Source organism: Rhinoraja longicauda, chromosome 21 (genome assembly GCF_053455715.1).
Source record: "Rhinoraja longicauda isolate Sanriku21f chromosome 21, sRhiLon1.1, whole genome shotgun sequence".
Taxonomy (NCBI): domain Eukaryota; kingdom Metazoa; phylum Chordata; class Chondrichthyes; order Rajiformes; family Arhynchobatidae; genus Rhinoraja; species Rhinoraja longicauda.
Window position 1 is genome coordinate 28,156,936 of NC_135973.1, and position 17,315 is coordinate 28,174,250.

Below are 17,315 nucleotides of genomic sequence, written 5' to 3' on the forward strand. Positions count from 1 at the left end.
ATTAAACACACCCAAGCAATTACAAACATCTGTGAAGCCATGTGTCACAAACATTATGGTGCCCAGAAATGGGGGGGGGGGGGGGGCTATGTATAAACACAGCTGTAATTTCTACATGGTGAAACCAAAAGGTATAAAAATGGCCTTTAATAAAATCTGACAATGTGCACTTTAACCACATGGGATTTCTTTCTATTACAAATCTCAAATTGTGGAGTACAGGGGCAAATAAATAAATGATGGGTCTTTGTCCCAAACATTATGGAGGGCACTGTAAATAGTTCATGAAAATATAAAGCTACAATGCTAACCTTCACATATACATACCAAAAATAGTCATCTATCAGGTGCAGGAGAATTATTGTTATTCCCCCTTTACAAAGCAGAAAAAAGAATGTATGACACCAAATCCCACAAGAGAATAAACTTGGGATCTTCCTGCTCAATGTTACTCAGGATTACATTAAATCATGCATGTCATCGAGAACATCAAGAGCTACAACTGGAAAATCCAATGTCATTTGAGAATCGTCAAGGCCATAATAGATAATCTGATGAGTTTGTCATGCACACCAGGGTGCAATGAAATCCCCAGTTTGCATGAAGCTCACAGTAAACAGAATACATGCTAATGATATATATACACCCACAAATGCAAAACAGCAGTTTGGTGCAAAGATTGCTACGCGATCTGTAGTGGTGCAATAATGGACCAAATGATTGAGATACAATTAAGAGCAAGAGCATGTGACAGCATCTTTCAGCAGGAAGTGTGAGAGGCAATTGGTTCAGGAGTCTGACAGCAGTGGTAAAGAACCAGTTGTTAAATGTGGACGTCTGGGCTTTCATGCTCCTGTATCTTCTCCCAGGAGGTAGAAAAAAGAAATGGGAATGGCTGGCTTGGATACATAAACATCATATTAGTTGAATTTCAGCATCTTCTTAGTTCAATTAATTTCTGGATTTTGAAGGAGGAAAGGATAGCAGGAAAATATTCCCAATTAAATTTTACTCAATCTCATAATACAAATGCCTTCTGTTTGACTCCGTACATTTTCAACACCAAGCATGGAACATTCGTCTTTGAAATTAAGGCTACTTTTCAATCCCTGATGTAGCTAAAACATAAAAATATTAAATAGATAACTAGTACAGAAGCATGAATACTTTATTGATTAAAAGCACACTATTTTCCCCTGAAACAGCAATAATATAGCATGATGGTATGTTCTCCCCAAAGCCTCAGTACCACCCTGTCATATTTGAACCTACACATGCAACAGTAAGCCAAATGTAATTTGAAGAGTCATCTGTGGTTCAGTGGTACAACTCTCAACACAAACAGATGGCCACAGCGTCAAATTCCACTCCAGGGACACAAACACATTCTGAACTGGCATTCCAATGTGATACCAGCAACTTCTATAAAGTACCACCTATGACCAAATTCACCTCTCTTTCCACTAGAGAAAGATCCCACTCCATTATTCAAAACAACCAGAATGCATCCCTCAACCAAGATCATGAACAGCAGAATATTTAAGTCACTATCGCTAATGCTTCTGGAACTTCAATGTAAATTGGTTGTCTTTTTTCTTATTAAAAAGTTAACTACACTTCAACAAAATTCATTTGGGCTAAAACTATTTTGTTAAAGATTGCAAGAGATGCTATTTAAGTGATGATAGTATCAAATTTGGAAAAGAGTCCATTCACCACAACATTTATTACAGCTTTACTTCAGCCACATTGCTGGACGTAAACAAAACTGTTCACATACAATTGACTAATGTACATCAAAGGTGCTCAAGCCGAAGCCCCAAACTAATGATTACACAATTAGCAAAAAACATGTCAATATAAAATTGAACACAAGTAGATGTGGCCAATTTACACCAGTATCCATTTTTAACATTGTATTTTCACTTTTAACAATGTGTGGATTTTAATGTTTATTATGGGTAACAAATGATAATAATAATAATAATAATACATTTTATTTATATAGCGCTTTTCATATACTCAAAGACGCTTTACAGAGATTTTGAGAACATAGGGGAAATGAATAAATGAATAAATAAATAAATAGATAAATAAGTAAATAAATAAATGAACAGAGATAGACTGTAACTGAAGGGTAGACTGATGTTTTCCCAACACCTTTTTTGAAAAATGTTCTAATATATTAGCTGCACTAATTACAATCTGTAAATGAAAAAAATAGCTATATTTGACTGTAATAGAAATGAGAGTTGTTAGATTCTGTTGCAGGGCTGTTACCAATATGGACATAGTGGGCACAATCGTCTACTGCACTGCAACAATCCAAGTGCTGAAAACCTTGAACAAACATTAACTTCTAATCACAACACAAGCCATAATTTGCACTGTTTACATCTCATTGCCAATCATGTGATGCATACTATGAAAATAAAAAGATGTGAATAAAGGGTCAGAATCGTTTTTGATACGTGTCTAGGCAACTGCATATTAAGGGTTCACTCTATTTTTTTTTGGTTGTGTATGTGTGGGAGGGGGCGGTGGTGTGGGGGGGGTGGGTGGGTGGGTGGGTGCGGCTCGGCTGCGGGGCCTAACATCCCCCGGTGCGGCTCGGCCGCTGGACTTTACATCGCCCGGTGCGGCTTGGCCGCTGGACTTTACATCACCCGGTGCAGCTCGGCTGCGGGGCTTAACACCGCCCGGTGCAGCTCGGCTGCGGGGCTTAACACCGCCCGGTGCAACTCGGCTGCGGGACTTAACACCGCCCGGTGCGGCTCGGCTGCGGGACTTAACACCGCCCGGTGCGGCTCGGCTGCGGGACTTTTCACCGCTGGTGCGGCTCGGCTGCGGGACTTAGCTGCGCAAGGCTTGGTCGCGGGCCTTTAATCGCCCGGTTCGGCCGCGAGACGTTTCAGCGCCCGGTGCGGGGACTGTGCAGGTCGGTCGGGGACGAGCTGGCTGTCCGTGGGCGTGGGGAAGAGAGGGGAAGTTTTGTTGCCTCCATCACAGTGAGGGGGTGTTTGGAGTCACTGTGATGGATGTTTGTGTTGGGGTTATGTGTCTTGTGTTCTTTTTTTTTTCTTCTATGACTGCTATGTAGTTTCGTTCGGTACTTCGGTACCGAACGACAAATAAAGCTCTGTTATACCTGTTATTGTGCATTTGTAAGACATTGTACAATCTGTTCAATTTGAAGAACAGTGGCCAATACCAAATTACACTTGGTGATGTTACTTCAATGTTACTTGCAGAGGACATATTGTTCAGAAGTTAAATTACATCTAATGTAGAGAATTGACAAATCCCCATACTGACATTAAATATCAAAAACTTTTAATGAACATAAAGTTCCACGTTGGATGTTAGGAGCATTTATGGCAGGGCAAAAAGTAATTCAAAATAGTAACATTAACGCATCCACCGAACTTTGTTGTAAAGTTAGTGTCATTAGTTCCCAGTTTAAAAAACCCCAAATATTGATGGCAGATGAAACAAGCCAAACAAACATGAGACAGCAAATACTGCGGAGATCTGGAAGCCATTGACTCTCATCAGCCCTGAATCCCAACCACGGGCCTTGTTTGCTGCGTTTGAAACACGCTTAAATGAAAACAGGCGGCCGGTTATTTAAAGCTCGTTGAGGAAATAATTTGGGATTTGGCACACAGAGAGGCCCGGGGCCTACTCGTGGTGTCCAGTGGAATGGTGGTGGGGGGGGGGAGGGGGGACAGAGAGCCGCGTTCCTAGCCTGCGGCCTAACATTAACTCGGGGCAGAGAGGGAGAGATAATCTTGTTACTGGTAGGAGAGGGGGGTAAAGTGGGGAGGAGGGAGGTAGAGAGCCAGGACCCTGTGCTTACCTTCCATCTCCATCTCCTCGGGTTCGCTGAGATGCTGCTCATTCTGCTCGGACTTGGTGCAGTGGTTCATGGTGTCGGCACCGGCCTCCACCTCGGGCCCCCGCGCCTCGGGGTAGGACGTGAGCGACGGCTCCCTGGTGGCAGGAACGGAAACCCGGACGTATTTGCTCGCGATTCGCCCAATCTCGCCCGGGGTTTGCGCGCTCGAAGCTTCCCCCCTCCCCGCTCGTCACGGCAAGGGGGGGAACTCGCCTCGGCCTGCACCCGAAGAGGTGGGGGGAGAGCCAACGCCTCCCGAGAGGAGGGGGAGGGAGGGGGAGGGGGAGGGGGGGGGAGGGGAGGGGGAGGGACAAGGGGGGGAGAAGGGGAGCGGGGAAAGGGAGAGCGGGAGTCGAGGATCAAAATTAGCGGCTTTTTATTCGGCCGCGACCGGAGGAGAGAGGCGGGTGGGTCAGGTTCCAAAACAAATAATCGTCGCCAATTTCGGGTTGGAGCGGTGGGTGGTCTACGCTGCAGTGGCTGCAAACAGCCCTGCTGACGCCTTCTCTCCCTCTCCTGTCCTGTCCTGTCTCAGGCTGCGCCCCGCTCGCTAGGCCTCACCGCCGCCTCCTTCTTCTCCTCGACCCGATGCTCGCACCGTGCAGAAAATGGCGGCGCGACGCAGATGTCACGCCCGCATGGCGCCTGCGCGGCCGGGCGGGCTGGAGGAGGGGACATTGCGCACGCGCATCCGGGACGGGAGGAGGGGGCAGCGCGCATGTGCGGCGAGCCGGGCTGGAGTCGGGGACAGTGCGCCTGCGCAGCCGGGCCTGGCCGGGGGGAGGGGGGAGCAGGTAGGGCTCGAGGTGGGAGCAATGCGCACGCGTAGCCGGCCGGGCCGAGCAGGGAGCAGTGCGCATGTGCGGCAGGCTTGGAGCAGGGCCAAGGCCGAATGTCATCCGCAAGACTCTCTGGCAGCCGTGTATCGTCTGCCCACTGCTGCATTCAGGGGTAAGCAATCCAGCCAAAGTGTACTTAATGGGACATAGAAGAGTACAACACAGGAACAGGCCCCTTGGCCCACAGTGTTTGTGCCGAACATGAAGCCAAGCTACACTAATCCCTGCCGACACATGATCCACACTCCATCAATTCTCTGCATATCCATTTGCCTTTCTAAAAGCCACCATTGTATCTGCTACCATTGTATCTACCTCCACCCACCATCCAAAGGCTTTGTTTATTTTAGTTTGTTATTGTCACGTGTACCGAGGTGCAGTGAAAAGTTGTCAAAGCAGACAACAGGATGCAGATAAATGGTAGATGATGTTTAATCCAAACAAATGTGCACTTTGGGAAACTAGCACGCAGCAAAAGCTTTTCATTACCTCGATACACGTGACAATAAACTGAACTGAACAGTTAATGGCATGTCCCTTTTGTAAGAAGGAACTGCAGATGCTGGTTTAAACCGAAGAAAGACACAAAAAGCTGGAGTAACTCAGCGTGACAGGCAGCATCTCGGGGAGAAAGAATGCGAGACCCTTCTTCAGACCTGAAATGTCACCCATTCCTTCTGTCTTGCTGAGTTACTCCAGCTTTTTGTGTCTATCAATGGCAAGACCCTTGGCACCATTAATGTACAGAGTGATCTTGGAGTCCAGGTCCAGGTCCAGGTCCAACACACGTAGATAGAGTGGTAAAGAAGGCATATGGAATGCTTACATTCATCAGTCGGGGTATTGAGTTTAAAAGTCAGGAAGACATGATGCAGCTTTGTAGGACTTTGGTTAGTCTGCAATTGAAGTATTGCGTACAGTATGACGGGAAGGACGTGGCTTTGGAGAGGGTGCAGAAGAATGCTGCCTGGTTTACAGGTTGTAGTTATAAGGAGTGGTTGGGCAAACTTGGATTGTTTTTTCCGGAGGTTGAGGGCGCATCTGAGAGAATAATGGAAAATTCTAAGTCAAAAATAGGGTAGACAGTCAGCCCCTTTTCCCCAAGGTTAGTATATACTTAATATTTACACATTTTCTAACCCACCACTCTATCTCCAGGTCCCTCAGGTCGGCCGATTTGGGGCTACTCACTATCCCGCGGTCTAGGTTTAAGCTCAGGGGTGACCGCACTTTGCGGTTGCAGCTCCGAGACTATGGAACAGCTTCCCTCTCCTCATCAGAACTGCTCCCTCCATCAACTCCTTTAAGTCCAGGCTCAAAACCTATTTCTACTCTCTTGCGTTTGAGGCCCTCTGAGGGGGTGCTGTGAACTGTTTATGTATGTGCTGTTATGTTTGTGTGCCATTGTATGTTCGTTTCTTAGTACCTGAACTGATGTACAGCACTTTGGTCAACGTGGGTTGTTTTTAAATGTGCTATACAAATAAAATTGACTTGACATACAACCTTCCTTCTTCGAGTCATAGAGTGATACAGTGTGGAAACAGGCCCTTCGGCCCAACTTGCCCACACCGGCCAACATGTCCCAGCTACACTAGTCCCACCTGCCTGCGTTTGGTCCATATCCTTCCAAACTTGTCCTATCCATGTACCATGTACACTCCCTCCCCCACACAAAGGAGTGCCAGTTACTTTTGAAAACAAACTTTTTATTTCTTTCTCTTTTGCTGCATTCTGTCGAGCTGAGGGCCCTCGCAGTTCGAGATGCCGCACTGTCGTTGGTGCAGATTTTCTCCTCCTCCCAATAATGGATGCAAAAAGCCCGAAGGTACCAATTTATGAAAGCGTTAATTGCTGTAGCAGCATGAAATAAAAACACACCATTTGCTGGAAATGAGAAAACAAAACTGAAATAATGAAAAAGATAAAAGATTTGATTCCAGATAAAAAATATAAAAGAAAATCTGGAAATATCTAGTGTTTTAGTTTATTATTGGAGCCGGCATGCTTTGTAACTTTGTCAGCGCCGTAGGTGGCCGCTATTTGTATACATTGGGTATGCAGCAAAGAATCTTGCTGTGTCTGGTCACATGTGATAATAAAGTATTCCATTCCATCCACTCCATTATTCTTTAACTGACATTATTAAAGTAGAGGTAAATTGAGGATGATAGATCAAAACACAAAGCACTGCAGGAACTCCGCATGCCGGGCAGCAACTGTAGAGGAATGAACAGGCGCGTTTTGAGTCGGGATCCTTCTTTGTTTGGAGAATGGTAGGAATATCCAGCATGTCAGGCAGCATTAGTGGAGAGAGGAAACAAGAGTAACCATTCTTAATTGATGAATTCTTATCAGAACTGGATCAACAACCTGAAACTAACTTTTTTTACCCACTCCATGGATGCTACCATGTTTTACTTCAAATTTACAGCTTCTGCAGTATTTTTTAATTAGATCATTAAAAAACAAACTGCCTGGCCATCGCTGTTTGTGAGCTTGTTTTTTGTACATTTGCTGCTGTATTTCCAATTATTCATAAATTACGATACTTCAGTGCTACTTTTCAAGCTGTAAACTGCAGAAAGGTGGTGAAAGGCACTGCATCAGCTGCAAATCTTTTCTATTGTTGACATTTGTGGGGGGAAAAATCGATCCTGATCAAATTACAAAAGCAAACTACAGTGGGTAATGGAAAGCTGAAATTAAAACTAAAACAGCTGGAAATACTCAGGATACAAGGAGAAACATTTGTGTTTCTGGTCAGTTTCTCTCAATAGTCTCCAGGAACAACACCTCGTACTTACAACCAAACAGTATGAACATTGAATTCTCCAATTTTAGGACTGGAGGAACAACGCCTCATATTCTGCTTGGGTAGGTTACAGCCCAAAGGTATGAAGATTAAATTCTCCAATTTTGTGTAACTACATAACCCTTTCCTTCTCCCTTCGCCCCCCCCCCCCCCCCCTCCCCGTGCCCAACCTGCAGGCACCTATTTTTCCCCTTCCACCTACATTCTTTCCTCTAGCTTCACAATTAGGAAACTATTCAATCCTTTTGTCTCTCATCAACTGTTTTCATTTCTGGCCTTTATTCAACCATCTGCCTATCAAAAAAAACCCCACCTCGCCTATTATCAACCTATTACCCATCAGGCTTTCTCCTGCTGCTCGTCCCTTCAAGCTTTGTTTTCCTCCCCTACAATCAGTCTGAAGAAGGGTCCCGACCTGAAATGTCACCTATCCATGTTATCCAGAGATGAGTGTGACATAAGTAAGGTCACAGAAGAGAGCTGATTGATAAAGCATCAATGCCATTTTGACATATTTCTGATCCGTAGAAATATGTGCATTATTCGTTAATAAAATTACCATTTGAAGTTTCTCTTCCTTTCCGCATTCCCTTAAGAACTGCAGTCTTTCATTCTTTCATTTGCAATGCAAGTAACTGACTTCTCAATGTGTGTTTCACATAGGCTGGGATACCAGTACTTCAGCCATTATTCAATAAAAGTATTTTCTGAATGGATCACATATAAATTATGGCAAATGTCTATATGCACTTTTTAAACTAAGTAACTACAGGTCCGCCACTCATTATCTGGCAAATGGTGGTCCAGCACCTCCTTTAATCCGGACAAAATTACGAGAACGCACTTGTACATCTTCAGTATTCACTGTTAAACAGAGAAATCAAAATGTCAGCAGAAATAGGTAGAACAATACAAGGACACTTAAGTGAATCAACAATCTTTATAATTGATTTTTAAAAACTACTGACAATATATATCTTCAAGCCAAAATAACCTCAGTAAACCTATCATCAAGATTTATCTTGCTCTGAGCAAAATTATTCACAGACACGAGAGAAATTCAGATTCTTAGGAGAATTTGTGTCGCTCTGAATACTGCATTTTGAAGCCACACGAACATGGAATGCAATGCTGCAACTAAAACAAATTCTTCATTGCCGCTTGAAAAAATCAATATCAATTATTTTTAATAACTAATCAAAAATATTGAGTGAATTGTGTAGAGGTTGGGAATTGGGAAGAATTGTATAACTTTCAGAAAGCTGGCAGCAGCATGAAGGACTAAGTAGCCACTTTCTGGCCTGTGTCAGGCTATATTTTGTAATTATTCATTTAACGCTGTGCTAGATTGAAGAAAATCCACAGAATAGGAGGCAAAAGCTTGAGTGAGGTTGAATAAAGATCACAAAGGTGATTGTACTGTTCCCTGTGTTTCTCCAGGTTGTTGGGTGGTGATGTCTGTGCCAACTTGTGCCTCAAGATGGATGTAATCCAGATTGCAGTTGGGAGGCCAACTCTTTGGCTACTGGCCAGAAGAGTTTAGTTTAGAGATACAGCGCGGAAAAAGGCCCTTTTGGCCCACCGAGTCCGCGCCGACCAGCGATCCCCGTACACTTGCCCTATCCTACACGCGAGAGACAATTCACAATCTTTATCAGAGCCATTTAACCTACAAACCTGCACGTCTTTGAAGTGTGGGAGGAAACCGGTGCACCCGTGGAAAATCCGCACGTCCACAGGGCCAACGTACAATCTCCGCACACACTGCATCCATAGTCAGGATCGAACCTGGGTCTCTGGCACTATAAGGCAGCAACTCTGCCACTGCGCTGCCCCCTAAGTGGTTGAGGAAGATCCTGGCAGTGATTGTGGCAACAAGCACGACGCCCCCTCTACAACCGCACACACCCCCGCAGACCCACTTGCACTGCAGTTGGATTTGTACCCTTTCTTCAAGAGGGTCATGATTGCTGCGTTTCCTATATCTCCATGGATATCCTATTCCTAGGTGCAGATAATTAGATTGTGGATTTGTAAACTAGGATCTTACCGGCTGAGTTTTAGAACTTGAAAGCGGTTTAGAGATACTGCATGGAAACAGGTGCCACGGGTTTTTATTTCAAATTTCCAGTATCTGAAATTATTTCTTCATGAGTCGTTTTTAGCCATTTAAGCAGTGAAGCAAGAAGAATAAAATAAAGAATGCTGACCGAAATTTTGCAAAATCGAGTGATCTATTTAAATGGTTTGGGCATGGACATCGATATGTGAACATACTTTTAAGTGAGGACATTGGAAAACGAAGAAGAATGTTGCCTGGGAAACTGCATCGGCAATGCAGCTCAATGCAAAGGTTAGAACTGTGAATGTGAATGATATTATTTAGTCTTTTTTCAAGTGAAATAATTCAGAAGTATCCAACAAATCAAAAGATGGCATTTTATTGTTACTTCAAGAAATGGAATTTACTGCGGTCACAAAATCCACTTAAAATTCTTTGAGACCATAGCAGAGTTGATAAATGGGAATAATGTGCCATATCAAAGTGCAATAACAAGGAACTGCAGATGCGAGTTTGCCAAAGAAAGACACAAAATGTTGGAGTATCTCAGAGTGTCAGGCAGCATCTCTGTAAAATATGGATTGAGACTGAAGAAGGATCCCGACCCAAAACGTTCTCCAGAGATTCTATTACAATGTAATACATTGAACTGCAGATGCTGGCTTATGCCAAAGATAGACACAAAATGCTGGAGTAACAGCGGGTCAGGCGGCATCTCTGGAGAATATAGATAGGTGACGTTTCGGGTCACGACCTTTCTTCAGACTGTCTTCCGATTGAGGGGCCTGCTGAGTTCCGCAAGCACTTTGTGTCTTTAAAAAATATTTCAAAATGATCTCTCATAAAAAGAATTACTCAGAATTAATATCCTCTCCCATGAGGGCGGCACAGTGGTGCAGCAGCAGAGTTGCTGCCTTCCAGCGCCAGAGACCTGGGTTCGATCCTGACTACAAGTGCAGACTGTACAGAGTTTGTACATTCTCCCAGTGATCTCGTGTGTTTATTCTGGCTGCTCCGGTTTCCTCACATACTCCAAAGACATACAGGTTTGTAGGTTAATTGACTGGTAAAATTGTAAATTGCCCCCAGCGTGTAGGATTTTTAGATTTAGAGATACAGCGCGGAAACAGGTCCTTCAGCCCACCGAGTCCGCGCCGCCCAGCGATCCCCGCACATGAACACTATCCTACACACACTAGGGACAATTTTTACATTTTACCCAGTCAATTAAACTACAAACCTGTACGTCTTTGGAGTGTGGGAGGAAACCGAAGATCTCGGAGAAAACCCACGCAGGTCACGGGGAGAACGTGCAAACTCCATACAGACGGAGCCCGTAGTCAGGATCGAACCTGAGTCTCCGGCGCTGCATTCGCTGTAAGGCAGCAACTCTACCGCTGCGCCATCATGCCGCCCCCTAGTGCTAGTGTGCAGGGTGATCGCTGGTTGGCGTGGACTCGGTGGGCTGAAGGGACTCTCTGCGCTGTATCTCTGAAGTCCAAAGTCTAATTTGGAGTTTTGAGAGAGTGCCATTTGTTAACATCTTGAGTCCTGGACTTGGTATACAACCTTGAGTTCAAATGCCACCAATGGTTGCTGAAGAATTTAAATTCAAAGATTTAAATAAATTAAAAATCTTACAAATGCTACTATCAGAAATGTTGATCATGGAAATTGCCATTACGTCTCATCTAATCCACTTCTGTCCTGGGAAGGAAATCCTTCAATGTTGGAGGTCTGGTTATTGCTGACTCAACGCACAACAATTCTTGTTCACTCAAACGGACTCGAGCTGATGGGCAGTAAGGAATGGGCATTGCATCTCCCCGGCTGCTCGGCTCACAACTAGTGAATGAATAACAAAACAAATAAAAGCAGTAACAAGAAAGGTCACAGTTGAAGGAATGTGCACATTGGCCGATAATACAGCAAACTAGGCATAATGTTGCCATATAAATCAATCAAAGGTGTATAATTCGCAATTAAATAATGTTGCCCTTTTGTAAAACATTGGGGAAATGTACACCCTCAAGTCTTTTTTGAGACAAACACTGGCTGCAAAGTTGCACAGCAGTAAAGTTGCTGCCTTACAGCGGCAGAGACATGGGTCCAATCTTGGGCACGGGTGTTGTCTATACGGAGGTTGTACGTTCTCCCTGTGATCGCGTGGATATTCTCCAGATGCTCTGGTTTTCTCCCACACTCCAAACACGTGCAGGTTTGTAGGCTAATTGGCTTCTGTAAAAATTGTAAATTGTCCCTAGTGTGTAAGATAGTGGTGATCGTTTGTCGGCGCGGACTGGGTGGGCCGAAGGGCCTGTTTCCATGCTGTATGTCTAAAGACTAAAGCAAAAGAGCTCAAGCTGATAAACTTTGAAATGGACATTATTATATTATTAAATTAGTAGATGGGATGATGCAAAGTGAAATATCTTTCTTTGAATACACTATAATTAGAGCAGTGACGTGGAACTGATTGACTGGATGCAAACGATTCTGGGCCTGTGCCTGTGAGCATCAGATTGATGGCATGTGACCTTTCTTGATAGGTTTAGGGGCTCCAATATTAATACTTTTGGTGAGAAGAGATCCAGAGGATGTGTGAATGTGAAAAAGATGCAAGGTGCAAGCCATAGCTATATGCTAACGTGCATGTCTGCATCTAATTCCCGCACAAAATGCAGAAGTATCTGTCTCCTTTGTTGATACCCCTCTTGGGGAATATGAAAAATCTGTAACTTCACATGAAGGGGTTTTCCACCAAAAAATGGTCCTGACTCAAAACGTCACCTGCCATTCCCTCCACAGATGCTCCCTGATCTGCTTGGTTCCTCCAGCACCTAGTGTTTTGCTCACGATTCCAGCAACTCCAGTTTTCTGTATCTCCTTGTATATGCTGTTAGGAGTCATAGAGCCACACAGCATTGGGATAGGCCCTTCCGCCCAACTTGCCCATACCTATGCAGATGTTTCATCTATTCAAGTCCAAGACCTCAACGGTGGAACAGGCGGAGAATGATGGCTGACTTTAGTGGAGCGTCACAACGGCTGGGAAGGCAGATGAAGGCTGCAGCAGAAAAGGTTCCCCGGTCGACTTGGATTCCATGCCACTGGATCCTGACCCAGATCTGTCAAGGACCATGGGGTGGCTGTCTGTGCACCAGTCTCCCCACGTTAAACAAAGTCACGCACAGGTGTCATCCAAAGGAGAGGACAGTCATACTCGCTTCGAGTGACTGCCGATAATGATGATCTATGCAAGTGCCACCTGCCTGCATTTGACCCCTATTCCTCTAAACCTTTACTGTCCATGTACCTGTCCAAATGTCTTTTAAATGTCTTTTAAAACCTGGCAGCCCCTTCTATATTCCCACTGTCCTCTGTGTGAATAGGTTGCCCCTCAGCTTCCTATTAAACCCTTCCCCTTTCACCTAAAACGTATGTCACTGATTCTTGATTCCCCTACTCTGGGTAAAAGACTCTGTGCATTCAATTCATGATCCGATACACCTCTATTAGATCACCTCTTAGCCTCCTGCCCTCCAAGGAATAAAGTCCTAGCCTGCCCATCCTTTCTCCATAGATCAGGCTCTCAAATCCTGGCAACATCCTTGTAAATCTCCACTAAACTGGCTCCCACCACGTTTGGAAGTTTGATGCACTTCATATGGGATGTACAATTCATTGACTCAAATGGATGGTCATAATATCAATTTGGGTAAGTACATTTACTGTGGAATTTTGGAGTGGGATGTGGAAGATTGTACTTTAATGATGTAAAAGGCATTCCCTCGGGTTTGATCGATTGCACGGGTTGATGCGTCCTTTAAGAACAATTTAAATATGTTTTGGAACATTTGTCAGTACTGAAGGGCACAGCTAGCAGCCACAGGTTGTCTCGTGTTGCTCAGGGTAACCCGTGAAGCCTGTAAAATAGCCTGTGATTCGGAAATTATCTGGCATTGAGGTGGTTGGAAGATGGACCTTCGCTTCAACGAGTTGCTCTGGAATCTGAAAAATCTCACAATGATTTACACTGAAGAGAGTGTGGGGTACTTTTACAACAGTAATTTTAAGCTGTATGTAACCCAAAAAATGCCTCACACAGAGTTGTTGGGGCCAATTTAGTTGTCTAGTCTTGGAGACTGGAATGTCCACAAGCACTGGCCACAACTCGCCTTTTTTCAGGTTCAGCCAAGTTTCCATAATGTCAGTGAGCTGCTCTTGTGACTAATGCTTGGGTTTGAGAAATGGTCCTTTAGGGAACAGGAAATTGCTAACTGCTGGCTGCATGCCAAGGAGCTGGAGAAAGTGCTTGAAGCATGAGATAATCGAGCCCAGCTTTCTTTACTGGCAAAGGAGAAGAATAATAGCATTCTTTTGGGAAAATAACCGACAAATGTTAGCAGAGTGCACAGGTTGGAGTGTGGAGTATGACCAAACAGGAATAAGGCCAAACAGGCAGCACAGTGACACAGCGGTAGAGTTGCTGTCTTACATCGCCAGTGACCTGGGTTCGATCCTGATCTCGGGTGTTATCTATACAGAGTTTGTATGTTCTCCGTGACCCTGTGGGCTTTCTCCGGGTGCTCCAGTTTCCTCCCACAATTTGCTTCTTTTTAATTGGGAATTGTTTCTAGTGTGTAGGATAGTGCTAATTTATGGGGTGATCGCTGATCGGTGTGGTCTCGGTGGGCCGAAGGGCCTGTTTCCACGCTGTATCTCTAACGTCTAAAGTGTCACTGCCACTGGAGGAAAAGAAGTAGATTGGCTTTTCTGTTACAGGGAAGAACGGAGGTACCAGTCACTAATTATGAGCGGGCCAAATGTTTTAATGTATCATCCATTGCTTAGTTGGTATAATTTTTTTCAATTTGAATGTGCATTCAAATTTATAGGATGGGCTTTTACACTTTTCCAGATTCCAGTGTAACTCAGTTGGGATAGGTGTTCAACCAACAACAATCGTCCCCTTTCTATTCCGGGTGGTTTTCTCGTCACAGCCCGTTTCGCTTATCCTTGTTTTGACAAAAATAAGATCAAGAAATGGACTGTTTATTGTGGTAGTAAGAGAACAATTTTCTTGGAAGAATGAGTTTGTACAGCTGACATGCATGTACTTTGGTAGAATGTTAATGGAAGAAGCTACACATCATGTCAAAGCTGTGGAATCTCCAGTTCATCATGATTGCACTCACTGGCGTGTGTTCACGAGGAACTTTTGAATGTGATGCTGGTGTCGTATACCCACCCTGGCGTGATAGATTTGAGGTAAAAGTTGGTACCCTTCCTCTTCCTTGTCTTCCACTGAACTATGCAAAGATGGATTTCCATAAATGCCATCAAAAGATACGAAGCTTTGAAAAACAGTGCGCTCCCTTCCTCAAGCTCTCTCTCAATCAGCACACTGCAAGGGCCAGGAAGAGAGCGGATAAGATCATCTCTGACCCCTCTCACCCTGGCCACAAACTCTTTGAAGATTACATCCCTCTGGGAGGCGACTCCGGACTATCAAAGCCGCCACAGCCAGACATAAAAACATCTTTTTTTCCACGAGCAGTAGCTCTACTCAACAGCCAAAAACTTGTAGCTTCTTTTTACACTGGTCCTTTATTTTCACATGTTTAAATTATAATGTTTTATTTTTAATTCTCTACTGTGTATCATGTTTTTATCCTTGCAAGCAAAGCATCAAGGCAAGTTCCTTGTGTGCATACATACTTGGCAATTTTTTTTTTTAACTCATTATTCATTCATTCCTTCATTAGTGTGGAACAGTAGCTGCAGTAGATCAATGGAAACTGGTTCCAGACAGTGAAAGGCCGCATGTCCCATTACGCGGATGTGGAGTCAATCAGTGGGTGGTTCAAGCTATGAGGTCATGAAATGAGTGACGTTCATCTTCAGTAAGCATTACAAACTCATGCAATTATCTAAATGATATTATTTTCTGATGAATAATATAGCTTAGAAGTCCCTCCTTCTTTTAGGTAGAAGCACCTGAACAGCCAAAGCCTCCCAGGAAATGGAAGATGAATAGTTGAAATAGACACAAAATGCTGGACTAACATAGCGGGTCAGGCAGCATCTTTGGGGAAAAGGAATAGGTGGTGTTTCGGGTCGGAACCCTTCTTCAGACTACCCCAAACGTCGCCCATTCCTTTTCTCCAGAGATACTGTCTGACCTGCTGAGTTACTCCATCATTTTGGTCTAACTTCAGTATAAACCAGCACACAGCAGTTCCTTCCTGCACATGAAGAACAGTTAGATTTGGTGGAGTGATCACCCAGTTTCACCGTCCATCACCTCCCTTCTGAGCTTGTTTTTTGGGGGAAATAAGAGTGAGTAAAATTACTTGTTTATATTTTACCAACTAATACAAACATTGCAATCTCAGTGAAACTTCCAAAAGAATAAAAGAATAGATTTCCATTTCTATTCAAGACCAAAGGAGAGGATGATGACAATGGTGACAGCAAGCTGAGTTGTCCCTTCGTATTTCAGTCTTCATTTTCTCAAGCATCATTCAACAGAAATGGATTTATGATTCTCTAAGGAAGGTATTGTAAAATATGGCGAGGAGATAATAGTTCAAAATATCACTGAATATCAGTAGAAACAAGGAACAACAGATGCTGGTTACAAACACAAAAAGAAACAAAATGTTGGAGTGACTCAGCAGGCTAGGTAGCATCTCTGGAGGTGACATTTTGAATTGAGACCCTTCTTCAGACTTACTGAATGTCAGTAAGTCTTTAGCAAATTAATATAGTATCTAATTCAAAAACTACAAAGCGTGACAAATGCATGGTACAGGGCCAACCAAGCTATAAACCACACACTTAACAAAATAAGAAATACTTACTTGCTATGACATATCAGGTCCAATGCTGACTTTGAGTAGAGCAAATTCCATTTGTCTTATTCCTCCTCTCCTTGTTTCACTGCAGCCCTACTGCTTATTCTTTCTCACATGCCCATCAACTCCCCTTTGATTTGTTTACTCTAGCAATGGAGGCAATGGTGGAGACCCAGGATAGAAAGGACTTGGCCTCCTCCATTGCCAGAGTGAGACCACATGCAAATTGGACGAACAACACCTCATATTCCACCTGGCTAGCTCACAACCTAACGGTATGAACAGTGTGAATTCTCCATTTTTTGTTAACTAACCTACAAACAACGCCCCCCCCCCCCCCCCCTTTTCTCTCCATCATCTGACTTCACAATTCGCAACTCTTCTATCCTTTTCTCACACGTTCTGTCTTTTCATCTCAGGCCTTTGTCCAACCATCTGCCTATCATTCCCCCTCCCCCCAGCTATTTCACCTATCACCAGCTTTTGTCTTGCCTCACCTCTCTTCCAGCTTTGTCCTCCCTATTACAATCAGTCTGATGAAGGGTCCCAACCCGAAACGTCAACTATCCATGTTCTCCAGAGATGCTGCCTGACCCGCTGAGTTGCTTCATCAATTTGTGTCTTGCTCTCCCGCAGTTTAAAGTCACAGCTGAAAGATGACATCTAAGCAAGTTCAACCATTTTTGAGTCAGTCAAAACTTTGAGTTTAGTTTAGTTCAGAGATACAGCGCAGAAGCAGGCCCTTCAGCCCACCGAGTCCACAGTAACCAGCGATCCCCGCACATTAACACTACCCTACACACACTATGCACACTAGGGACAATTTTACATTTATACCAAA

The 17,315-nt window shown here is 44.1% G+C and overlaps 1 protein-coding gene across 6 annotated transcripts in view; it reads right to left on the reverse strand.

Moving 5' to 3' along the window:
• Positions 1 to 4,539, reverse strand: part of usp7 (ubiquitin specific peptidase 7 (herpes virus-associated)) — an 82,781-nt gene extending 78,242 nt beyond the window's left edge. For 3 of the 6 annotated variants that reach the window (XM_078418184.1, XM_078418185.1, XM_078418187.1), the window contains exon 1: positions 3,860 to 4,539. In XM_078418184.1, coding sequence (XP_078274310.1) covers positions 3,860 to 3,929 — 70 coding nt within the window. In that variant the 5' untranslated portion in view covers positions 3,930 to 4,539. The remainder of the gene's footprint in view (positions 1 to 3,859) is intronic. The other 3 variants (XM_078418189.1, XM_078418188.1, XM_078418183.1) reach the window with 2 other exon arrangements.
• Between the last annotated feature and the right edge of the window lie 12,776 nt (positions 4,540 to 17,315).